The sequence below is a fragment of the Coturnix japonica genome, chromosome 4 (assembly GCF_054131305.1).
Source record: "Coturnix japonica strain WE chromosome 4, WE-NBRP24, whole genome shotgun sequence".
Taxonomy (NCBI): domain Eukaryota; kingdom Metazoa; phylum Chordata; class Aves; order Galliformes; family Phasianidae; genus Coturnix; species Coturnix japonica.
The window spans coordinates 42,277,635-42,303,627 of NC_140666.1; the positions used below are offsets into that span (position 1 = coordinate 42,277,635).

Consider the following 25,993-nt stretch of genomic DNA (forward strand, 5'->3'; position numbering starts at 1 on the left):
TTGTTCTTGGGATTTCATTATGTCAAAATATCAAGAACGCTTTTTAAAAACTAACAGTTAGAGATCAAAAAGAATATCATAGAGCATGAAACATTTGCTTAAATCACAGTAAAAATCAAACTCCTTGCCCAATTTCTTCAAACTTCAATACAGGCCCTCTATTTTTACTTCAAAGTTAAGAACTCATTTTGGCCTCAGGACAGAACTAACAAATTCATGCCATACATACTAAACATACTTGCCACTCACCTTTTCATTAGCCATTGAGTGGTACCACCAGAAGAGTCGTGTAGTGATATAGTAAGCAATGATGACATCTACAGTGTAATGTTCATGAGCAACAAGGATACAAATTATGCCAGCAGCACTCATCAGCCAGCAGATTAAGTGATACCACCAGAAATGACGTGGTGAATCTGTAATGACAGGGAGGTGAAGGGAAAACAAAACCAAACATATGTATTACTATAGCAATTCAGTGGGTAAACTGAAGAAAAAAAACAAACCAATAAATGAGAAAAGATTATTAAAGACCATTGAATAGTAAAGCATAGAATACAGATGGGTGATGAATAGATGAACTATCACTTGATCTCTAGTTGGCTTCAGCTCTCTTTCCCACATATCCTAGAAAAACACTTATTTTGTTTGCCTACTTTGAATCTCCGGTCCTGTTTCTGTCCTCTGTACATCAAGTAACATACATTCAAATCAAATATACAGAATCAATGTAAACTGCGCAGAGATCACAGATTATACAGGGAAAGAAAAAATACACCCTTTAATTCCTAGTTTTAGCTTCTTTACTGAGATACTCACTCTGAAGTGATACACTGTATAGAGAAGCACAGTATGCAAAGCTAATTTTTAATGAAAGCATAAGAGGTGAGAGTAAAAGCATTCATTCATCAAAATGCATTTAAGCTACTTCAGTGGCTGAACTCCCACCCTCTTCTCACCCCATTGGAAAATATCCTGAGTGTCACAATGACCATTCATAACTTCTGAGAGGCCAACAGGCCCTATTTCGCTCACAGTAGGAGCCTGGTCAACCCTTCCCTCGTGGTCCAACGGTCAGCCTATGATTTTACACAACACTAGCAAAGTAGTTACTGATCTGAAACCTATCCAGTAGCACTTCAATAGTCCTGTGCGAAATAGTGACTACGGAAGGAATTTGGCTTTAATGCATATGCCAAAATAAGTTCTCAAATCCCTCTAAATATTACAAAGCTAAACTTAGTGACGTAAGAAAAAAAAAGGAAGCAGTGAAGGATGAAAGGAAGAGGATAGAGAAAAAAAAGTCCCAAACTGAACCAGAAATAAAAACTTAATGCATCTTCTGCTGACATGTACCACGTCAAAAGAATACACAACTTAAACGAATGCAGTAAGCAAAATGTAGTTCAGAGCACTCCTGTTTCTCAAGACCTTGCTCAGCAGATGTTTTTCTAATTATGCAGGAAACAAATAAGGAAAGCTTTGCATCTCTCATGTACAGCATATAAGTTATAGAGCACAACTACATAGGAACATATTCTTAGCAATTAGGCAGCAGTCAGGGAGGTCATTACAAAGATTTATATGATACTATTCTTCCAACCTGTTACGATAAAAGCTAACAATTACACTGTGCCCCTAAATAGTGTGTCACCTGCATTCCTCCTTATACTAAAGCACATCTGAACAGCATGCAGCTCCAACTACATCCACAAAACAAAGTAAAGAACAAATCAATGCTTAGGCTATTTTACCAATACTGTTCTGATATTTTTATGAGTGACATATGCCATTCATCCAGTAACAGTCACTTGAGGGCCTAATTGATTAATTTGATTATTCTTATCTTAAACTACTGTTTAAAAACCATCTTGAATCCAAAGATTACAAGATTACAATGTTAGAACTGGCATTTCGGGGTATTTTTCTTAATTTATGCCTTTTTAAAGCATAGCACTGCAATGTCTCTCCCTCAGTATTTTGATAAAGTAAGGACTTCAACTCATGCTGGCTAATCGTATTTCAGTTGAAATTACACATTACTATCATCCAACCTAACATTTGCATAGGTCAGAACATGACAGTAAGAAAAGATTCCAACTTGTAATATATAAACTGAAGAGGAAACTCTTCAGTACTGCATTTATAAGCAGTCAAGTTCCTAGGACAGAAGTACAGCTTACCATAGATCAGATTCAGAAGTAGGTGCTCAGTTCTCTAGAACTGGAATCAATGCTGTGTGTGCAGCAAAGATAATTCTTCACAGTCCCAGTGTCTCACAATACTAAACAACAAAAAGGGAAGTCGTAACCCCAATTATATCTCCTATGTGCTCACCAAGCTCTTATCAACTTGAAAGGCATGAGGAAGAGACTCTAGCAGAAGACATCCAAGGAGCAAAAAACCTCCAGCTTTCCATTGCTTGATATAATTAACCTATTGTACACTTAAAGAACACTGCTTCTGGATGCAGTACAAATGTGCAGTGACTATGAAATCAAGCTACAAAAATCCCTTCAAACCTACGGCATAACAGCCAGCCTTCAGTAAGGTTACCTTGCATATTTCACTTCAGTGTTTTGAGCCAAAATTTGAATAACCTATCAATGAACAATGAAATGCTTCAAAAAATAAAAAAAAACACTTTCTATAACGTTAGAAGTCAAATGTCTTAGTTACATTAAGCCCTTAAAGCCCACACTGCTATATTACACTTATGTTCCATTTTTACTCTGCAAAGTCACAGTTTTGTTTCACACGTGTAAATTTACAGTCTGTGTACAGTTGGTTGGCAACTTCCAGAAGGCAGCAGTTTCACATGCTCTTTCAACACGTGCCTTTTAGCACAACAGATGCTAACAAAAAGAGTGTATTTAAATACACCATAACTTACACTCTTTGATGAACAGGTAGATCAGTGTTAGTACTACAGTGTGACCACTGAACAGGAAGTCTCCACACAAGATGTGAGATCCAGTTATGGACAGACCACCACCAGATATCAGTCGCAGAATCCTCTGCACCTTCGCCTGAGAATCTCCATTCAACTAGACAACCAGAAAAATACAAGAAAAGTTACGATACAGTAAGTACCCTGAATAAACACCTTCCCCAAGAGTTAGGAAGAAAGTGACATACATATCTTCATTCCTTCCCCTTTCCCAGTTCCACCCTCCACTCTCAAACAATTTTCAATTTACAAAGTTTAGAATTACTTATGAAGTAACTACCTCTGTACTTATTCAGATTTAGATCAGGTTTGGTTTTGGTTTTGGTTTTGTTCTTATAGAACTGACTGCAATTATACAAAAGTTAAGCAACTCAGTATCACCTAGCAACCTTAGGATAACTCTGAAAAGTTACTTCAGTTGGAAATAATAAAACTGAACAGGCATGATGCTATACCTCAAGACTGATGAGACCCTACACCAAGGAATTAGCATATTTGCTTTATATTTGCTCTAATGAGCCATAAGGACTCAGGTAAAGATTAAGATAAGAATTAAGAGGTAAAGGCTCTTACCTTTGGTGCACACTGAAAATGCATTCCAGGTACAGGTAAGGTGGTAACATACATAGTAATGCAGCGGTACAGATACAAAGTCCCTATTATAAAAAAAAACCTGCGTCCCACAATTGATCTGAAAGCAAAGGGGGAAAAAAAGATTAAATTCAAAGGTCACATACACAATGTATACACATACATATGTATATATGTAACATTATATATATATGTGTCTGTGTAACAGTTACAAAGTTGTAGCTTTATTAGATAGTTAAGTCACTAGAATTACAGAGCAGCTCTATCTCCTGCTCTTTGCCACACAGTTCTCTAAATATCAAATACTAAGAAGCCTTTTTCAGTTTCTGTCTTGATTTTTTTTATATTCAGATACAACAAATGCCACAGGGGTCCTACCTATCTAACTTATTTAGGTGTGCTATCAGGTACCATTTTCTTTGACTCAGTGACCCTCTTTTTTCATCCCATATTTTAAAGTTAAATATATGTTTATAATATCCATAGCTTAAGCAAATGACAACAACGGAAAAAGCTTCCAGGTTATCTGTAGGAAATAACAGCTTTCTCCTCAGATTCAAAAACTATCACCATGATTTTCTCTGTTTACATAACATCGTTTCAATAATCACAATCTAGAAAACTCAATTCCAAAGTAAATTAGTATATGTAAGTGTCAAATTCCAATCTTAAAATACTACAAATAAACAGGAGACGTCCATGTCTCTGTATCAAGCAAGAACACTGAAATATTTTCTAATTAAGTCATCCCTTTTCATTTTTCTGCCAACTGTATTTTAAAGTATTGCTACAGATTCTACCATAGATTTCTTCTACCCAAATCAAATGAGAGAAAACAATGTTTTGGAAGTACACAGCAGATGGAAACAGCTACTTACTTATATCTAAGAAATAACCACTGGAATATCCACAATCCAACTAGTATCATCCCATTTATTTCTGATACAGAAAAAGCCCATGTCACACGATCAATATAATCAAAAAATTTGTCAGGTAAGGGAGGGCTCCGCTCTTTTGGAGGTACTCTCTCATGGACCACAGTGATCATGACAGTTGTTAAAATCAAGTTGAAGAGAGCATAGACAAAGGCAATGCCTGTTTTCCACCATTCCAGAGGAAATTTGTTCCTAGATTCAGCAGGCATAGCAATCTGGATGTAATCAGGATATTTCTTTGCCGTTTTTCGCAAGCCGTTGGACAAGCTTTTTGGTTTGTTACTGCCATTTTTGTTCTCCTCACTGACTGAGAGAGTAGGTCGCGTGTATCCATTAGCAGTGTCATTGTTTTGACCCTCCATATGGTCTTCAAGTTTTGCGGTCTCGATAGTATTCATTCCCAAGCTGTAGGGTTAAACCAGGTTTTTATAAGCAATTGATTCCGAGGAGCTCCTTAAAGTCTCTTGCTCCTTGAAGTCCAACGTTCGTGTTCCTGGATGAGTTTTGATTATCGGCGAAACTCTTAAAAAGTGTCCATTGTGCCAAAAGATAGTGTAAAGCAAGTTGTGGAGACAAGTCCTTTTTCCCCTATAGTTCTACTACCTGCAAAAAAAAAAAAAAAGCAAACAAAGCAAACTTACTGAGAACCTTCAGAACAATGAACATGATGGTGAACAAACCTTAAAAACGTTTTTATATATATTTGCCTATTGCAAATGGAATTTTATAATATTGCAATATTGAATTTTATTACTCAAAAGCATTTTGTACAAAAATTCCTCATGTTTGATTATAGATTCACTCTATATTACACCTTGGCTTACCCTTATAGATCAGTAAATCTTAGTTCTGATGGCGAGAAAGAAAACAGAAGCGCTACCATATTTCATCAATTATCTACAAAATTCACTCATTGCGCGTCTATTTGGATCAAGCAAAGTATTGTCTGCTCACATTAATCAGTGTTTATTAGTTGCAGTGAAAATAGAAAGCCCAGTTGGAGTAGTCAAGGGAAAAAAAAAAAAACAGCCTACTCAATGCTTATTTCAAGTTTATCAGTCTGTTTTCTCCATTTTAACATGATTTGATTTCAAAAGCAAAGCCTACGTCAAGCTAAGCTGCTCTATAGCAGGCTTTTTTATGCTCACCTCCTACATAACTACCCTTTAATTAAATAGCTTTGAAATGGTGCTCCAGTTCTGATGGCTACCACCTGAAAAATCTGCAACAGAAAATGAGCTTTTATACACTCCGTCCCAACAGGAATTATTTCAGTTCAGTTCTGGAATTTCGCTAAGTAAAAATACTGTGATGTATACATGGGAACATTCTGATCCACAGCTCAGGACTTCTGTAAGCACCTCAGTCTAAACAATGATTTGCCTCATGTTCCCATAGAATGGATAAGGGAAGAAGAGAAAAATTGTTTTCCTCTGCTTCAGAAGAAGCATAAAACCCATGTACTCTTATCTCAATAAGAAGAGCTCAAGATTCTCCCAGGCTCTCACTGTTCTTACAAATAAAAGAAGTACGCTGCATTAATAGAAAAATGTATTCTATAGACAGAAGAGGAACAGCTTAAGCCTCTTCATTTAAGAAATCCTACAAGCTGACTGTTGCTTCCTGATACTCAAAAAAATGTATGTTTCCCAGCAGTACTGTATACTCACAACCTGAAAACATGATCACACATTCCTATTAATTGTACTAACCCAAAGACATACAACAAACATGGGAAGAAGTATATTCTCCCCCCACACACCAACACAGCAATTTTAACCCTCAAAATACAAAAGCAAAGCTTTTTAACAAATGAAGCCACACAGTTCCGGGTTTTCCTGTCAAGAGTTTTAATGTAAAAACATCCATAAATGAAACATCACTTATGGGTGCTTCATCAGTGAGAAGTCACCCTTTTGGTTTCCTAACATTTAACCTCTATCTCCTAACTGTTTCAAAGATCACTAAATCACTGCAAACAAACCACTCTGCATGAAGTCACATTCTTTTTGATCTCTGAAGATCAATTAAAGAACATACATCTCAAATTCTGCGTGCCAAAAAGGAAATGAAAAGTTACAGAACTAACAAAGTAGCTTCACAGCTTCATGCAAGAAGTTATCCCACAACATAGGAAGTCAGCTTAACAGTTAAATCACCAAGTTCTTAGCAATGAAAGCACTTCCTGAATCAAACAAGAAAACAGTTATTTCAAGGCACCTCCTTAGTACACTATGGAAAGAGTCAAGCGGCATCTCCACTGGCTTCTCTGTGCCCAGCTGTACGCTGTAGTCACACAGTACTCCCTGCTCTTCCCACAGCTGCACAAGCATGTAGCACTCAGATGCTTATCATTCAACTTGTCTTGCAATTTCTCCTAATGCTTGTGGTGCACCAAGATTCTCTGACAGAAATGGTAGTGGGACGTTCAAGAAGTTCTCACACAGAAGCAAGGGCTGAGCTACAACACACACACTTGCAATACCATTCTGCTTCCTCTCTTGACTATTACTCAAATAATCTTTGCTAGTGAATTACATGCATTTTGAAATAGGTCTGAGGAATTTTTACAAAGAACCATCTGTTCCACTTAACTGATAGGGAAGATAAAGGCAACCTCAAAATATCTCAAACCCATTGTCAAACAAGTAAAGGTTCTGATTTGTATCCTCTTTCAAGTTTAACTTCTTGAAGCAGCTTTCAGCACTGGAAGCAGCTAAGCATGATGCTACGGTATGCAATGAGACTCAAGGAACAATACTATAGACTACAATCCACCCCATTTTCTGTTGGTCTTCGTGTTTTTGAAAACACTCTTAGCACTCTTGTCATCTGACACTGAAATCAACATTACACTAGAAAAGATGATGCTGATAAAAACATTTCTATTTATGTCACACTTGTGGTTTATTCTCATCTTTTCTCCCACTTAGGAGCTTGCTCTACCTTGCACTTGATTCTGCACAATGCTGTGCAGAGGAAGTTTTGTTTCCCATTTCTCCACCAAATGAGATTTTTCACCTCCAATCAGAAGTAAAAAGATTTAGAGAGATGCAAAGCTCAAGAGTTTCTTCAAAATCCATTGTAAAATACCCGTGGCCTTAGAAAGCACCTAATTCCATTCCATAAAATGTACCATTGGCTTTTTCTTCTCCCAAACTGCTTTTTCTATTCCTGAATAATCATACTTCAATGAGAACACACTGAAATGAAAAGAAGCCTTCTCTTAATAATGCAGTGGATGGACAAGAGCCCCAATTTTTATGTTCATGGACTTTCACAGAACAGCATCATAATCAAGACTAAGAGTCAAGAGTTTGGATACTGCTCCATTCATGGGCTCATAGACACTTCAAAATCTGAACTCTTTTTGTAATGTATGCATCTTTACTCCAATGCAAATACTAAGAACTTCCAGAAGATTTTAGTTTATAAGTGATCCAGTAGCAGAGATGCCCAGATGTTGTATGCTTCAGAACTGTAAACAATTCAGTCTTAAAGGCCAAAGAAAATCTGAATGAACAAACAATAACCTAGCAACATAGAAGGAGAGCGACATTCAGGTTTTTATATTAACTTATTAAAAGCTGATATACCTATAGCTTAGAGGACAAAGCAGTGTTCCCTTCTGGTACTTGTAGAGGATTGCAAGGCATATTGATCTACCATTTCTGATGTCTCATCAAAATTATTTCAAGCTGAAAGCATACTGTGAGCTTAGAATAAAATTTCTACATACCACATCATTTATCAGCAGGAACTTGAAGGCTTTCTTTCCCTTACAGGGATTTTCAATCTATTTCCCTTGTATTTTCAAATAACGTTTATTTTATCAATTAAAAAAAAAAACCAACAAAACAAAAGCACTAGCCTTGTCTGAAGCTTGTACTTCCTTGCTGCCAAGCTGACTACCCAGAGAAGTGATAGATGTAAGAATAATCATCCTCTCCTTCAGGCTGTGAAAGCAATTCTTCAAATGCACGGAAGCTTCTCAGCCAAAGACAGAAAGCCAAAGAAGAAAACCAAAACCAACACAAACAGATCCTTATTTATGCCCCTACAGTTCACAAGGCGTGGAGCTTCTGTGTTGCCCTTACATTTACATACTTTTGTGAAACCTGCAATGCCTTGATATCAAGAGATAGAAGGTGCCCACAAACTGTTAGGAATGGGCTTTAGATTTCTTCAGTATTGGGCAGCAATGCTCAGACATGATTTGCTGGCAAATATTCAGGGCTTGGAAGGAAGAAAAACAGGAGTTAAAAAACTACTCTAAAGAACTGAGTGTTCATGGGTGTGGGAAGGGATCTGGGGCAGAAATCATGACAAAGACTTGCATAAAGCCAGTCAAGTTACCTCGAGGTATAAACAAAATTCCTACAACAGATACACCCAGGTATCAGGTTTTAGGAACAAGGGTTTTTTTTAAGCCAATTCAATATTTTCTAAACCTGGACATCTACCTTCAACAAGGAACAGAGCTTTTCAACCAGCAATATTGCAAAAGTAGTAGTAATTGCAGAAGTGAACTACGTATTTCAAGGAACCCAACATCCACCTGAATATTATCTTGGAGCTCCTCCTGTTTGCCTTTATCATTTCAAGTTGTCTTCAAAGTCTTCACCTATTTGGCCCCCAGACTCCAAAAGATCATTTCCACTGACCAAGCTCCTTAATAAGCACTTACAGACATTAAATTTACTAAGCTGAAATGTTACTTAAGCTCCCAATCACCTGTCTTTGAGTAGAGGCAAAAAAGAATACTAATTATAGCATATTTTATAACATTGCAAAGAAACACTGGGGTTGTACAGATTGAAAAAAAAATAATACAATAAACATTCTATAAACAGTGTTTATAGTACTGCCAGCCAGTCTTACCAGGCAAAAATAACTTAGAAAGGTGCCAAAAGGCAACTGGGGATCAGGCTTTCACACACGTAGTTTGCTGTCTGAGTCTTTACTGTGCTAATCATTTTTGTTTTGCTGTAGCTTCCAGACATAGATCAGAAATCACTATCCAAAGACACTTCTCAAAACAACAGGGTAAGAGACTTGTTAAGCAGCTTAGCAGCACCCCTGACAACCCACACCCTCTATAGATCAAGGGAAAGCCGTGCAGATTATCAGCAGGGAGCAGCACAGGAGGCAGCAATGCTTCGATGTTCTCTAAAATCCTCCACCCAGTTCCAGAGGGCAAAGGTTGTGCCTCACAATGAAAGTCACACAGGGAGGTTAGTCACCAACCATCAGCACAGAGGTGAGGAATAGCACTGACTCATGTGTGCTTTGGCAACTCCGGTACAGCTTATTGGTCAGCAGGCAGTTAGAAAGGATGCCACACATTTCCAGTAGATTTATTGGTGACACATCCTAGAAGTATTTAGGCAATTATTAATCATAACACCTGTTAAGTTCCCCCATCCTCCCCCCCCCCCCCCTCCCCCCCCATGTTACTCCCAAACAGAAGCATAGCAACGACTGCTAAATAAGAGAATTTATGTCCAGAAACAAGTAAGATGGCAATTCTAAACGATGCTACCCAGAAACAAAGCCAAACAGAGGTCTGTGTCCTCCGGTGGTGAGGCACACAGCTCCTTCTGTTTGTGCCTTTTACAGGCTGATTCCTACATGCTCTGGGACCTTCCAGGCTGCACATGTTTTGTTTGTCATTCTAGGATCTTCCAGAACAGGGGAATGGGGAGCTACTCCTGTGCTCTTCCCTCCCTGAGTTAGCCCCAGAAAGGTGCTAATTGTCCCTCATCTGGTAACCACAACACCTCAATCTCTCACTGATGCTCCTGCAGTCGATGGCAACATCTTATCTTGTTGAGTGTTTGAGATGTTAACTCAGTCGCTTGCACAAGGCACATTGAGAACTGATTATCTCTCTACCACAAGTTCCACATTACAAAAACATCACATTAGTTTCACGCCCCACATAACAAGCCACAGATCTCTGCACTGGAGCAGCACTCGTGTGTTTAAAGACTCAAGCAATGAAAAACACCCTTTTCAAATACATTCTCTCTCCTTTGATTTTCCTTCCCTACCCTGAGGCTATCCTGAGCATGCATCCTGACTGATGTCTAACCCCACACCAATGATACTCTACCAGACCACACGCTGTCAAACAGATCAGGAGGGAGTCACCAAGTAGTCTGAACACCTCTTCCCCTCCCAAATCTTAAATAGCTTTCAGCTTGATCAGCGCTGACCCAGCTGCGCAGAAAACTTCACAAGCATGAGCTGAAAGGATGACGTACGCAAAATATCCCCTGTCACTGACAGTAAACACACAGACTGCCTGAAACTGCTGATGAAACATGACCTGCTCCCCATTTCGGTCTCCTCCCCCAACTTCTCATCTTGCCACCATCTCACCTGCCATTGACAGCCTGAGGCTCCAGCACTGCGACCAGCACCCCCTGTAGAACTGAGAAGGGAAGTCACAGCTCTTTTTCAAGCTGTTTGCTCATAGGCTGAGGCACCACAGTTGACACATCAAATGTTGGTTTCCCCACCATCACATGTTCTGATTTTTTTGTTCACAGCTTTTCTTGCCATGACCTTTCAGAAATAAAGCCAGATATGTTCAGGCTACTGAATAATGAATGCCATGATCAATACACACAGATGTTCATGGAGATTAGCACACCAGCACAGGATCTTGACAGTTATTTTTCAGTTTGTCATAACTGTAATTATATCAAGGTTCCAATATGTAACTGCCTCTCCACCCAGCAAAATGCTACTCATCAAGTTTAAACACTGCGCAGTTTAAATAAAGTCATTGTGATCCCAGATTTCCAATGCAATCCCATGGTCTTCCTCAAACTCGTTCAACTGTTCCATTAGCTCAAGATTTTCTATTAATAGAAGAAAATACTTTCCACATTATGCTGACAAGAAAAAAATTATTTCCTTTTAGTATTGAGTTAGTCATGGAATACAACACTTAAGTATTATGCACTTCAACGCTTCCTTCTTCATTTTGTTGGTTTTTTTTCCCCCCACAGATTCATGAACGGAACACGCATTTCCTTAGAACTGTCTGTTCCTCTGGCTGTCATGGCATCTCCCCACAACACCGGATAGCACTGTTACATACAATTTCTAGTGGATGCTAACGGTGGGGCCAGCAGGAGGAAGTAATGCAGGCATCACTGAAATGCTTTCTGAAACCTTGTACCAGTTTGCTATTTCCATTTGAGGCACCTAACAGTGGGAGGAACAGGTGCTGAGAATACTACTAACATGTTTTTATTGCGTCTCCCAGAGCTATTATTTGCCTAAGTGATTAGACACCTCCAGAATAACACAAGCTTCTCCCCGTTATTCCCTGCTAAACTGCAGCCTTTGATAAGGAGCTTTTTCTATCTGGCATTTCATAAGCCAGCACTGAATATCACTGCAGTAATGAAATCTGTGTCTAGCTACTCTTGAGGCTTGTATTCCATACTTCAGTTTACTGTATACGTAGAAAGACTGAGAAGGTTACTGCTTAAAGCCGTTAGAAACAATTAAAAAAACAAGTCAATGATGCTTATGCTTGAATTACCATTTACTAAATCCACCACATCTTAACCTTGCTCCTGCAAGAAAACAGCTGAGTACCAGTCTTCTGCATTGCCCCTGAGAAAGCCACCATTGGATATGTAGGTGACCAGGCAATTCCTTTGTAATATTTGTATCACTCATGGACAAAGACCATGGCAAAAGGGCTAAAAATTAAACTATTAATAACATAATCATCAGGTCACATTGATCTTATCCAACCAGTAGGTAAAGCGTGGGGTAATGGAAACAAAGTTAATCTACACTGAGTCTTTTTCAAACAAACAATCCATCCTGCACCTCAGGTAGCCACTTCTACTTCATTACCAACCTGTTACACTCAAAGGAATCTCTTCCTTATCACCAAAGCTTTTACCAAGGAAAGTAAATGAGCAAGCACACTAAAAAGGTACGGATGCGAGATGTAAATACAAGTTGCCAAAACATCTGCTAAGTGGAGCTTGCATTGGTTGCACTGCATATACAACTGTATGCTGTTCATTTTCCTTTTTGTTGTTGTTTAAAGACTCCGCCAGTAACACAACTATCATTACTAAGCTGTGAGCCAAAATATTATTTCTATAGTAGAAAACAAGCTGGAACTCAAGTCTGCTTTTGATATTCATCTTACTGACCACAATAAATACTGCCATGTCCAGCCAAAGAAAAATAGCAGGGTGAAGGGGGATGGGGTGATTCAAAAAAGCGTTCTAAAGCATTCTACTCCACACCAGGACAGACACAGCAACTACAACACAACAATGGTTAGCTGTAAACAGATCTCCCCTCACTCCCTCCCCCCAGTCCAAAAAAGCCACCCACAGCGCAGCATGCAGGTCTGCAGCTGACAAAACTGTGGGTCATATCCAGACTCACAGACTCATCAAGACAAGCAACATTGCACAGGCATGCTAAGTAACCATGGCATACAGGAAATTAGTGCTGAATCTCACCTGCATAATCAGCCACAAGAGGAACAGCTAAGTGTTCAAACTGATCTAATTGAATCACTTAAAGAGAAAGCAGAACTTGAGCGAGATAAGTGTACGGGAAAAAAAAACAATTATTATTCTGGGCTACCAAATTATGTCTTCTCAGGAAGGAAGAAACATGTGAAATATGAATATATTGGTATTTCTAGTGTGCTCCTGCATGAGTCTTCCACAAAATCCCCAGTTATGGCAGAAGATTCCCATTCATCAGCAAGGACAGTTCAAGTACTAGCTTGGGACCAACCTTATCACCTCAGGACAAATCAGCATAATAAGAGAGAATTACTGTCTAGAGAAGAACATAAAGGCTAGACACTGTAATGGCTTCTATTTCAGAATATCCTGTGAACAAAGCACTAGATCAATCCAGACCTCTTGTATTGGTGTGTGCCTTACAAGGCAGGAGCCTTTAAAAGGGCTTGCAGAAACAAGCCTCTACTGAAATCAGTTGCTCTAGAAAGTGCTGTTGAGTGGTCATTTTTCAGCCAAAGCCATTGCATGCTTCTGTTCTTCATTACTCTCCTTACATAGGATAACAGCTTGCCCAAAGTTAGACCTGCGCACCCAGGCACCAAGGAGCCAACACAACCTTCAGAATTCACACCTATTCCACAGAGTGTACGGACATGATTTAGCAAAGGGTTGTTAGTTAAAGTAGTATTGTTAGGTCATGGTTGGATTCAATGATCTTTAAAGTCTTTTCCAACCTGAGTGATTGATTCTACAAGATGGCAAAGGGCACGAAGGGAGTTTCTTACAGGCTTGGGCTGAGCCAACTTGAACTGAGAGTCACCATTTGAAGTTGTTGCCAGATTTTCAATTTCATCTCCAGTGCTCCCATTATTTAGCTGTAACACAACATGGCAAGGATAACATCACATACCTGAGTATCAACTACAGTGCACGATTATCTTCATGTTGGCAACTATGGCATTGCAAATGAAACAAAAGCTCTAATGCAAATTGGGAAGAGACCCATGCACATTAAACTGCTACCCTTATATCTCAGATCTGTTTTAATACACCAGCAGCAACTGGAGTAGCCTAAGAAAACAGCCTAAAGCATTCTACACTAATCACAGCTCATGTGAGCTCTTAAAATTGCTTTTATCAAGACAAGATACAAGCATGAGATTCTTCAGGGCTCGTCATACAAGCTGTCATCCACAAGGGCATCTTTTATTTAACTAGAAGCAGAAATGATGCTGCATTACTAATAAATTCCACCCTAGATTACGTTGCTCCCTCAAAGCAACAATAATAACTGAAGTGAGTTCCTTCAGGATGCCTGGGCCATGCAACTTGAATTCGTGCCTCAGGCCAACATTAGCTTTGAATTGCATGAAATACATTTCTATTTCCATATAAAGACAGTTGATCACAAATTACTTATGGGTAAGACTTTAGGATTTGTTTTTTGTTTTTAATTAGTGGAATTAAGTTTAGTCAAAAGCTCGGAGTCATCAATCTATTTTTATTTCTTCCTGGTGTTTTGACTTTCAAGTCAGAAAACTTTTTCCGTTGGATGCCTTTAAGAATAACTAGAAGCTCTTTTAATAGAATGCACACACTCAAAAAACTTTAAAGAAGCCATCTGAAAACATCTTCATATCACAAGGAATGCAAACTGCTGTACTGGCACAACACACAAAGACTTAAAGTCCTCCAGAAATCAGCAGTTATGTTCTACAGCAGATGGACTATCCCTTCTTAAAACTGCCCAGGTGAATTCCCATCTTTCAGCATCCCATTCAAGACAAAGAACACTAAGAGACTCAACCAGTGTTAATATTCAAGCCTGAAAAATCACATCTAGCCACTGAGAAAAACTGATTTCCTTCCCTTCAGAACAATGCACATTGTGAGCAGCCTTAATTTTTGAAGTAGACTTAGATATGCTGGTCATAAGCATAGAAGTGCCTCATCTTTAGAGGCGAAGACAGATTCCAAAACAACCAGCATTTCATCCTACATTCCTTGGTTATACTAAAGCACGTGCTCAAGAAAGCCATACCATCTTCAACAATGAAACAGTTCAAACTGAGTAACTGGCTGCCCTACTCTGAAACAGAACTATTCAGAGAAAGCTTTCTGCATGTCAAAGCTTTCCCATGTCTGTCAGTAAGATTTATGAAACTGGTTCAGATAAAATCAAGACCTATTCACTTGTTTTCTTATTAGACAGAGCACAAGCACCACGTTCACACAAACTGAGCCCTTATTCCACAAGGAATCAATCAAGGCAGTCACCCCAGGGGCTCACGGTCAAAATTCACTGTACAATCTGAGCGTGTTCAGACACCAGAACAGCACATACTTTATACACACATTTTGAGATATCCTCCAGCAAGAACTCGGGTTTTCACCAAGCCTCAACATTTGAGCTTCTAACTGAAAACACTACAGAATATTGCTACAGATACATAAATAGACTTTCTGTATGTTTTCTTTTTAGCAACAAGTGACCAAACTACAAGCTGCGTAATGGTACTCTAACATTTGCTGAGTAATAAAACTCATTAAAATGGCATTACGCATTTTCATAATGATGTTAAAGATTAATCAAGATGTAGCTATTTGAGCAAATTCTGTGAACTCTAATTACAGCATTTCTCTTGCTAATGTCCTAATATTTACAAAATACAGGCCTCCATAAGCAACAACTTTCTTTGCATATTAAACAGTCCAATTTTTAATGAACTGCACTGCTTCAAGCATGTTGTAGGAAGGCTTGTAGTGCTAAACACTGATTACATTACAGGACAGAGAGACAATAAGAAATGCACACACACTTCAAAAAGTTGTGGCTAAGGAAAAAAAATGTTTTAGAGTCTGTCCTTATAACAATAAGGCAGAGCAGAGTGTGTCCTTTCTCCACCACATGCCCTCAACCCTCACCCTCAAAATCTCCTGTCTATGTCCCAACTTCACTTCGTTTGACTGGTCAGTGCCATGTGACTGGAGTCCAAAATCAAAGATGCTTAAGACAAAGTTTAAAATAAACTAAGCCCTATTTAAAAACAAAAACAAACAAAAAACAAAATAGAAGAATTGTAGAAGCATTTATCCTGCAGAGTGAAACCAAGTCAGACAGCTACTTATCTTCCTCTGATGATGTAGTGACTAAAACGCAGCATACACTGGAAAGCAAAAAGCTGACTATGATCTGTCAAATAATTTTTTTAAAGCAACTTTATGTACCAATGAAAAATGACACTTCTCATTCTAACAATGTTTAGACTGTCAATAGAGATGAAAACTTCTTCAACTAGTTTAGCTTTGGCATTTGACATGCACACTGCCTTGTCCTGTGGCTGGTTAGCCAAGGTGCATCTCATTTATCTTCCTAACTTTTAGAAGTCAATGCGAGTTGCTTGGGCTTCTACTGTAGATGTTATTTTATCTTACTTTACACTGACCAGTTCCACACTAAAGAGATATGACTAGTCATCATTACTATGTCTACTTGCACACATAAGGATAAATTAGTCATATTTTAGGAACTGCACAGCTGAAGCTAACAACCATGGTTACCACTGAAAGAGCTGTCCTCGGCTGAGGGTGCATTTCATTTAGTATCACAGCATGTGAAGCATTCAATTATTTGGTAAACACTGCTCAGATGATGAATTTTAGAATAAATGCCTGCAAATGCAGGATACAGCTACTGCAGGGTACAGAAGCACACATCAGTAAGCTCTCTTCCTGTCCATGCCTAGATTTGCTATTAGAGCACATTAGAAGAACCAATGTTGTTAATGTACCTTGCTTCATAGCCAAATAGAGTGGCACAGCCCTTCCTCTCAACACTGAATTTCATCATGAAAGTTAACATTTCTGGAAAAACAGAAAAAAAAAACCAAACAAAACCTTAAAGAAGAAGGTTTTGTCATAACTCAAACACAGCATCCTTATTTTCATAATACTAATCTATAAGAGAACAGGTAGGAATTTTGCCAGTGTCCTAAAACACAGGAACTAAAAGTAACACGTAAACTCCTCAGCTACACGTGGCACTCTTAGACATTAATAGCTTCTATACACACCTGTAGTAAATTGGTTACTAGAAGTACAAACTGCTCTAAAGTTGTTGTTAATTTCTCTCAACACTGAAATAAAGGGAAAAAAAGGATGCATCTAAGAATCACAGAATCATAGAATTTCTAAGGTTGGAAAAGACCTTAAGATCATCAAGTCCAACACAAACTAACCATACTACCCCAATTTTAACACCCCTCTTCTAAATCATGTCCCTGAGCACAGCAACCAAACAGTTTTTAAACACATCCAGGGATGGTGACTCAACCACCACCTTGGGGAGCCTATTCCAGTGCTTAACAGCCCTTTCTGTAAAGAAGTTTTTCCTGACGTCCAACCTAAACTTACCCAGATGCAATTTGAGCCCATTTCCCCTCATCCTGTCACCAATGAGAAGAGACCAGCCCTGCTCTCATTGTTGAGACTTTCAGGTAATGATAGACAGCAATAAGTTCTCCCCTCAGCCTCCTTTTCCCCAGACTAAACAGCCCCAGTTCCTTCAGTTGCCAAACCTTCAGCTTAAAGGCTTATTTTTATGTTGAAATTACAATACACAAACTTAAACCAGAATAACTGGCAGAGGATCAGATGACAAAATCCTACAATACGACATTAAGCATGTTCTCAGCAGTACTAAGACAGTAACACAGCATTCCAGCTTTTTAAATGTCCTTTTGAGGCAGCAGCAGCGATGGGAACAGTTTGCTTCAATACAGCCTGTGTTCAGCCTCAAACTGAGACATGGGCAGTGGTACTTGGCACCCTTATAAAGCAACTACAAACAGCAAGCGCCATTTCCCATTTACAAGGTTGATGTGGGGGAAGGACAGGAATCAGATGAGCAGTAATTACTGCAGAAATTTAGTAGAAATATCAACCAGGCATACAATATATCACGGCCTCCATATGGAAGGCAATTAAAAACTAAGGCGTGCCCACTGTTTTCTCTTCACTAAGTTTTGTTCCTCAAACACGGAGAATCTGAACTGCTCCACTAGCCATTCACCCAGCACGTCAGCACACACCAGCATGAACCTGGGTGTGTGCACAAGTAAATATTTTGCTGCTGTTATGTACATTTCACATAACTAACCGTGAGAAGTTAGTCAGCTCTCCTCACACAACAGTTTAAGATCCAAGAGGCTCAGCATGGAAAGAGAAAACACTAAAAATACAAAGTGAAAAAACCAGCTTACTTGAACCAGAATATAAACAGTAAAAGCAGATGACTTCTTAATAAAGGATTTCCATGGATGCAGGTGCTCTATGAAAGAAATAATGGGGAGGTAACATGCCAAGACACTTGTAATAGCACTTCAGTAACACAAAAAAAAGCATTGCCTTTTGCCAAAGGCTTTAAGCTAAATTTTAAAAGCCCATAGAATCATAGGCTGGCCTGGGTTGAAAAGGACCTCAAAAATCATCTAGTTCCAACCACCAGACCAGGCTGCCCAGAGCCACATCCAGCCTGGCCTTGAATGCCTGCAGGGATGGGGCATCCACAACCTCCTTGGGCAACCTGTTCCAGTGTGTCACCACCCTCTGGGTGAAAAACTTCCTCCTAATGTCCAACCTAAATCTCCTCTGCCTCAGTTTAAAACCATCCCCCCCTTCTGTGTTCTAAACAGGTCTCTGCCAGAGACTAGCTGGAGGCCAGACAGTCCTGTGCCCTGTTAAGGCTACGGAAGACTACAAATTCAAGTCTACACATTTCATTTACAAATTCTGGACTTATTACTGCTAAATCAAAATTAATTTTGAATGAACCCATTTTAAGTTCAGCCATTCTTAGCCAAGTGTCTGTAATTGCTCTGTAGGAGTTGTTCGGTTTCAATCTGTTACATGGATGCAGCTTCCATGCAACACTCAGCGCTGCACCCAAGAGTCTCAGCATCTTTTCTCAACGAGGAACAGGCTAACAACACTAGTACACTTTGCATCAATAACCATAGATGTGCAAACACCACACTGCTTAGTGTAAAGCTCACTGTGTTGCCTAGGATCACAGTAAGAGATTCAGCCTTAAGGAAATCCCAGTACACAGAGAAAAAAGGAGACAATGCTACAGGAGGGAGCAGCTAAAGGTTAACTCTAAAAGCAAGTGCTATTAAGACACTGGTTGTGTGCCAGCAAAACTCACCCTCTGGAAGTATCACAGGTTTGCTGATAGAAGCGAGCAAGTTTCTGTTCACCGAGTCTATGAAGAATTAGTGGGATGTCCTTGAAACAGACATTATGGCAAACTAACCTACATAAACCAAATGAAAGCAGATCTGCTTTTTACCCAGATGCCTGCAAGTGAACAGGATGCTCTTATCTGTACTTATACACGTGGGAAACAGTATTTTATCTGGACAATCATAGTTAAGTACTGAGTACATTTATTTTATTTTAACTGTAACATGCATCTAAATTTCATGAATTCAATTGAGTTTTCCAGAACTTCCTCCTTTTAGATTTAAACCCAGTGTTTTATTAAGAACCGCCGTATTTTCAATGATTAACTCACCAGTTCAGAACCTCTGACAAATGACTTAATTTCCTCATTCATAGAGTAGATTAAAAGTAGATATTTTTATGCCAGACTGCAGACTTATAATTGACATCACACATTTTGGAAGGGTCAAAGCACAGTAAGGCAGGAAGCTTAGCCTGGGTACCATTAGCATGCCCTGAAGGCGCAGCAATTCCCTTTTGTTAAAGGTACAGCATATGTTACCGAGAGGACAATGAGTTCTCCTAAACCTGATTTGGTCTTAGAAAGGGGTTTTGTCTATCAGAATTCAATAACTACACAGCAGACTTCCAAAACCACTTGTACTCATCGGAAGTACTTTACTCTCTGTATTACACATCCTCATGTAACAGCTATTCCGGGGAAAGAAGCAGCGAAACAAGCAGCCTGTCGCAGGAGTCACCTGAGTAATTAAGGTTTCAGAGCCTTACTGAAAAGTAGGGTTCAATACATTTAAGGGATGTCTCTTGAACAGCTGTAGACTACACAAAATAGAGCTACCTGTGTTAGATAAACCTTTCCCATTGGTAGGCCTTAAGACCTTCAGCATCTACTAAGACAGCAGCGTCTTGATGCCTGACATGCTCAGTGTCCCACAGCATCTTCTGGGACAGTGGTGTCCATGGTACAAACCTTCCATCCTCCCACAGCAGACACATTTCTGGGCACAGTAGATCTAGTGTTGCATTAATCTTCCCAGCATCTGTTGAGACTACTGCAATACCATACCCATACTAAATAAAACCTAACAGCATCTGTATTGTCCACCCCCCACAAATAGTATCAAAGACCATTGTAGGTCAATAGCCCATCAAAATCAGAAAACAAATCCAAATTGTTACAAATAGTTGCATTTTCAAAGTTGTTTTCTATGAGGAAGCATTTATTTTAAAGCCTTCTTCAACATCTCATCCTTGCAAACAGAAGAACTACTTGTTTTTAAAGTCCATCATTTGTTTCGATTTTATTTTTTTAACTAATCCTTCAAGATAAAAATCAGTACAATGTCAGTTTTTATACATCTATCAAATATACTAACACAGAGATGGCAAAATACTTCTGTCATTATTTCTCCTAGAGACAGGGAGAGGAGCTTTGTGGGTTTTTTCTTTAAATTGATATGGAAGAAGGAAGCCTTTTATAGCACTACATACATAACTCTATACTTCTCATGTCTCCTTAGAAGAGCAAGTTTTAAATTCATATGGAAAGTAGCTCATGAAAACAGGATTGCTAGAGCCAGACCACTACTTTCCTATCTTACACCATTAAACGCAAGGTGCTTTCACCATCCAGGAAATAGATGCCCATCAACATGCCAGCCATAGCTCACTCTTTAAAATACAGAGGTACATAAAGTTACTCTGGATTCACATTACCAGTCTGAGAGTAAAAGGAAAATAAATATATAAATAAATCTATTTCTGCCCGTCTCAAATTCTCATTTTTCTATTGATTTCTGTTTGAGTTCACTTCAAGGACGGTCCAATCTCATTAGGAAGCTCTATCTACAAACTACTGTCATCACCTCACAATTCTACTCAACTTGCTTCCTCCCTTTACTTTAACTTTCCCCAAATGATTCTTGGGACTAAATGTTACTCACACTATACGTGAACAAACTCTTCGGAAGGACTGAGACAAGCGTGTTCTTTGAAATCACATTTTGATTACACCTTTCCCTACTGAAAATCAATATAAGTCCAATGCCAAAAGAAAAAAAGATGGAAGTAATTGCATTGATCACTCCGGTAAAACAAGCCCTCAATCAGCGAAGTTAAGCTTCATTAAAAAAGTAACTAAATAAAACCACCTACTCCAATAATAGACATAAACTGTGTTAAACACTAAATAATTCAGGCTTTCTGCAAACTAATTAATAAATACACCTTAGAATAAAGCCCAGCAACACTCCCATAAGCCCTCGGCTCTCAGAAAGAAGCATAAATTGAACTGTGTACAATAATCAGACATTCACCTGTGTAGTTACCAGCTGTTGGCTCATACAAAGCTTAACAGCTCAAGGAGAGAGATCTACCATTGAAAAGGCGTCCCTTACAAAAGAAAAAGCAAATAAACGGAAACAGTCTGAACAGAACAACAGCTCGTCCACATTGTATTCTAGGATTTGTTTACTTAAGCCCGGCCAGGAGATGAACTACTTTTCACACAGATTATGAGCCGAGACCAAGGCAGGAGCCACGCAGCGCGGGTGGAAAAGTACTTCTTGCCTGGGTGACATGGTAAAGTTTAGCTAAACTTCATCAAGTTGAAGCCTGGCTTCGGTGGAGCCACATCGTGCAGCCTACAGCCGCGTATCTTCACACCGCTACGAACCGACACCAACCCCTGACCTCGCAGAGCTGGAATCAAGCATTCATTCCCAAACCCTCAGTCCTATGGGGCGGGCACACGCTGCCCACCTCAAGCACTCGGTTTGGGCGTTAAGCCCGCATACGTACCTCCACGATCAGCCCCGGCGTGTGCTCTCCCTGCAGCCAAGGGCCTCTCGGGCTCAACACACCGACAGCGTCTCTCCGATGCGCCGCCAGCACCGTGTCGGAGCGGCTCTCCCCGCTGCGGCACAACGCGCCGCTCCACCTGTGCCGCTCCCAACTCACCGGAGCGGCGCTGCGGGCACTTCCCCCTCCGGAGGCGGCCGCGAACCTCGGGGCTCCGCCAGCGGCCGGACACTCCCACAGCGGGCAGCGGGAAAAGTTCGCCGCCCCTCCGCCTTCTCTTTCGGCTTCTCGGCCCCGGCGCCGAGGGCGTCAGGGAGGCGGCGCTCGGCCGCGGTCGGAGGCGGCTTCGAGGCAGCGCGCAGCGGCCGTTGCCGCGGCCGTTACCGTCGGCCTCATGCTCGCCGTTCGCCCCTGACATCACTGGGGCTCCCGCACGGCCGCCCCCGCCCGCCCCATCGCCGAGCGGTGACTCACCGCGACGCGGGCCGGAAAAACCGGCGCGGCCGCCGCCCGGCCCCCGCGCTAACGGTGCTGCCGGGGACGGCGCCGCCTCTGCGCGCGCGCGATCCCCCACCGCCCCGCCGGGAGGGGACGGGCGGGCCCGGCAAAGCCGCAGGGAACGCGGAGCCCACCGAGGAAAGGATCGGCCCGAACTTCGGCTCCCGGCAACCGACCTGCTGAAGGCAGAGTGACGTGGGAAGCCCCCGTTTGGCCACGCTGGCGTTACAAACAACCCCCCATCCCTCCAAAAAAAATAGCAAGGAAAAAAAAAAACATTCCGCATCATTCTGTTGGGAGCCTTCCAGCGCGGCAGGCATGTGATCAATAGGGGCGGGGAAAGCGGGCGGCTCGCCAACACCGAAACTGGCGTTGGCCGCAGTACACCTGCCCCGCAGGCAGCGGTGACCCGGCGGGCACGGCCTGCACCGAGGCACGGCCACACCTGGCAGCGCCCTGAGCTGCTGCCCATTAAACCCTCAGGGAACAAGCGTGCTGCTTTATTACAGCAGGGCAGGGGAACGCCAGCTGGACACAACTGCACTGGGATGCATAGGACAGTTGGATTTTAGGCATTCCCTTCTGCAGGCCGAACGTGAGTGGCATGTTATGAGAAAAGCAGCATAAGCAGAGCGCTGCTGTTCCATTGCTAGACAGACACGCGTACACCTGTGGCAGCAAACCAAAGAATCCTATACATCACAGTGATCCTCCTTAACCACCTGCTCCACCACCCGCTTCCCTATTGCCCACTTCATGGGCAATGCATCCTTTATCCAGACCTAAAGGAACACCAGAAGCTGCACAGAGACTGGGGGGATGCTCCCAAACCCTTACAAAGACACGTGCCAAAGCTTAACTGCATACTTAGTTGCATGCGTCTTTTAAGAGGTGGGTTTTAACTGAAGATGCTGTACAACGAGTAACTGAGTAGCAGAGTACAAGCTACAGTCATTGGGTAAGTTATATGTGTTTTGTTTTCCTACAGGCAAAGGCATCAAGCAAACTCTAGACAGAAGGTTCTTCCTGCCCTCCTCTGATCCTTCCTTATTAAATACCAAAACACCCTTTAAAAACAAAGGTCAGAAGGAAAAAAGGGAAAGGTTACTGGCCGTCATTCAGAATAAATATAGACATACATGAAATGCCGTCCTTGCCTTAGTTGAGAACATTATTCTTTGAAACACCGCACCTGAGAGCAGGAAAGGGAACACCACTAACCCTGTGAAAGGCACCCAGCCCATCCCTGGGGCTGAGCAGCTGAGTGCTGCACAGCTCAGCCATGAGGGGTGTACCCAGGAAGGGGGGAGCCTGGCATCAGCACCTACTGGATTGCAGGAGTGTTACTCTCAAGGCCTGCTGCTATGCAAGGGACATGTCTGTGAAGTCACAGAACTCAGCAGGGGACTTAGCAGCACACCCCTCATTACTATCAAATAATGATCAAGATTACCTTCAAAATGGTTATTTTCAGAATGGAAATAAGGAGGAAGAGAACAATCTTTCAGAACGATGGAACAGTTTTATGAGGGAAACCGTACTCATAAAAAAAGTTGCACGAGGAGATGGAGATACAGATCGCGTCCCCTCCTGCCCCAACCCAAGTACAAGATGGAGAGAGGGGGAGAGATTTGAGAAGAAAAATCACTGTTCTATTTCATTTGGAACAAATCCAGCATCTTTTTCATTACTGTTTATTTATTTATCCTTCTCATGAGATCAGCAGGGGTATTATTGGAAACGGTCATTCTATAAAAGAGCACAGCCAGCTTGTGCATTAAAGTTCTATTTCTAAAGAGACACCCAGGCAGTTTTCAAAGGCAGCTACCACCAGAATCCTGCTCAGGGCCGTGGGATAGAGCTGGGCCTGCAGGAGGGAGATCAAGGGGCAGGGCAGGAGTAAGAGCCATATAGGAATTTCTGGTTCAAGCTAACCTTACAGTTTATAGAAAGAGTAAACACCAGCATGAAAAGAGAAAGCCTACTTGCATACCTAAGCTACAGCAGACATCTACGCACAAGACAGACATACTAAAGAGTTACACAGTTCTTCCCTAAGTTTCAGAACTAGTGAGTGGTATGAACGTACACATGTTCTAAGTTCACATGTACTTGTAGCCTTTATGACAGCTGCACTGAGGGAAGACTGAAACATACAGCTGTTCCACATGGGTGTCCCATAATGCCCCCCCATAGGATCCCTTATAGGTCATGTTCATTTTTCTTCAAGTAGCACATAAATGAGGGTAATTCTGCACACTGCTTCTACACAGGCCTGACACTGCATTCCAGATTCTCACAACAGCCTCCTATCTAGTGAGGTGTGAGTTGAGACTCCTGCCCTGAAACAGATGAGGCAACTCCATTACTCCCAATCAATTATGAAATAAAGCCAAACACACATAAGAGATCAACTCACAAGGAGATTCTTCAACAGCACACGCTCAGAGCACTGAACAGCGTTTCACAAGGTAAGTTTTCAAGCTTTGAGAAGTGCCACTTTTCAGAGAGGAGATGAGTTCTCAGTCTCTAGGGAGGTTTTGTTTAATCAGTTCATTAATTCCTTATTACCTAGGGCTTTAGAACACACAAGAGGAAAAACGCCACCACCAACAAAACATACCTTGCCTTAGAGGTTCACCATTAATAGTATCACTGATTTTTGACGGGCAACCAAAGAAGCAGATAAGCCAAAAGGGCTGTAAGAGAAGTTTTCCCATTGCTGCTTCCCAAGAACAACAGCTCAGAAGTATACAGCCCTGCCCTGCTATCACAGCCTGTGCCCTAAGAAATAACCAGCAGCCACACTTTCAGCCTCTCTAGTAGCAATCCTCCCCCAGCAAGCCGGTGGAAGCAGAACCCAAATGAAAGTACACTATCACCCATTGAAAAACAACAGGTTATTAAGGTAAACTCCACTAAGCGCACAAACTTTGAGAACTCCGATTAACTTCTACGCAACTGAGCAAAGCCAACTTAACGTGCCCCAAAGCCTTAGGAAAGACACCCCCCCCAAGCAGAGCAAACAACACACCCCGAGCTCACCTGCGGCCTCATGCTACAGCCCAACTACCCCGCTGCCCGGCCCGGCTTTCAAAGGAGGCGGCAGGCGCCCGCCGAGCCGGCAGCGGGGCGGGGTGGGCCGGGGTGGGCAGGGTCGTGGAGGGCGGGGGGGGGTGCTGTGCTCCGCCCGCAGGTGCTGGGCGGGTTCCGGGAGGGGTCGGGTGGGGATTGGACCCTGCAAAGCGTCCCACGGGTGGTTGGTTGCGTTTAGTGCTTCGTGTGGTTTGTGTGCTTCAAAGATCAGCTGTGCTGGCTCTTGTCGTTACCATAATTAACGGAGCAGAAGTGCTGCGGTTTTACTAGGGTTTTCAGGAGTTTGTACGTTACTGACAACATCCCCGTGTAATTTTGGGGGTAAATTAAATGCTGAAGCTTTGCTTGAACTTACATTT

General features: G+C 41.3%; 1 protein-coding gene across 5 annotated transcripts in view; it reads right to left on the reverse strand.

Annotated features, from left to right (window-relative positions):
• Positions 1 to 25,730, reverse strand: part of SGMS2 (sphingomyelin synthase 2) — a 32,703-nt gene extending 6,973 nt beyond the window's left edge. Inside the window, exons 1-5 of one of the 5 annotated variants that reach the window (XM_015861356.3) lie at positions 22,041 to 22,178; positions 4,420 to 5,079; positions 3,524 to 3,641; positions 2,894 to 3,047; positions 250 to 416 (exon numbers count right to left, since the gene is read on the reverse strand). In XM_015861356.3, the coding sequence (XP_015716842.1) occupies positions 250 to 416; positions 2,894 to 3,047; positions 3,524 to 3,641; positions 4,420 to 4,874 (894 nt within the window). In that variant the 5' untranslated portion in view covers positions 4,875 to 5,079; positions 22,041 to 22,178. Of the gene's footprint in view, positions 1 to 249; positions 417 to 2,893; positions 3,048 to 3,523; positions 3,642 to 4,419; positions 5,080 to 10,860; positions 10,928 to 22,040; positions 22,179 to 22,514; positions 22,646 to 25,572 lie in introns of those variants that run through there. The other 4 variants (XM_085545036.1, XM_015861357.3, XM_085545035.1 and 1 more) reach the window with 4 other exon arrangements.
• Positions 25,731 to 25,993: the final 263 nt, after the last annotated feature.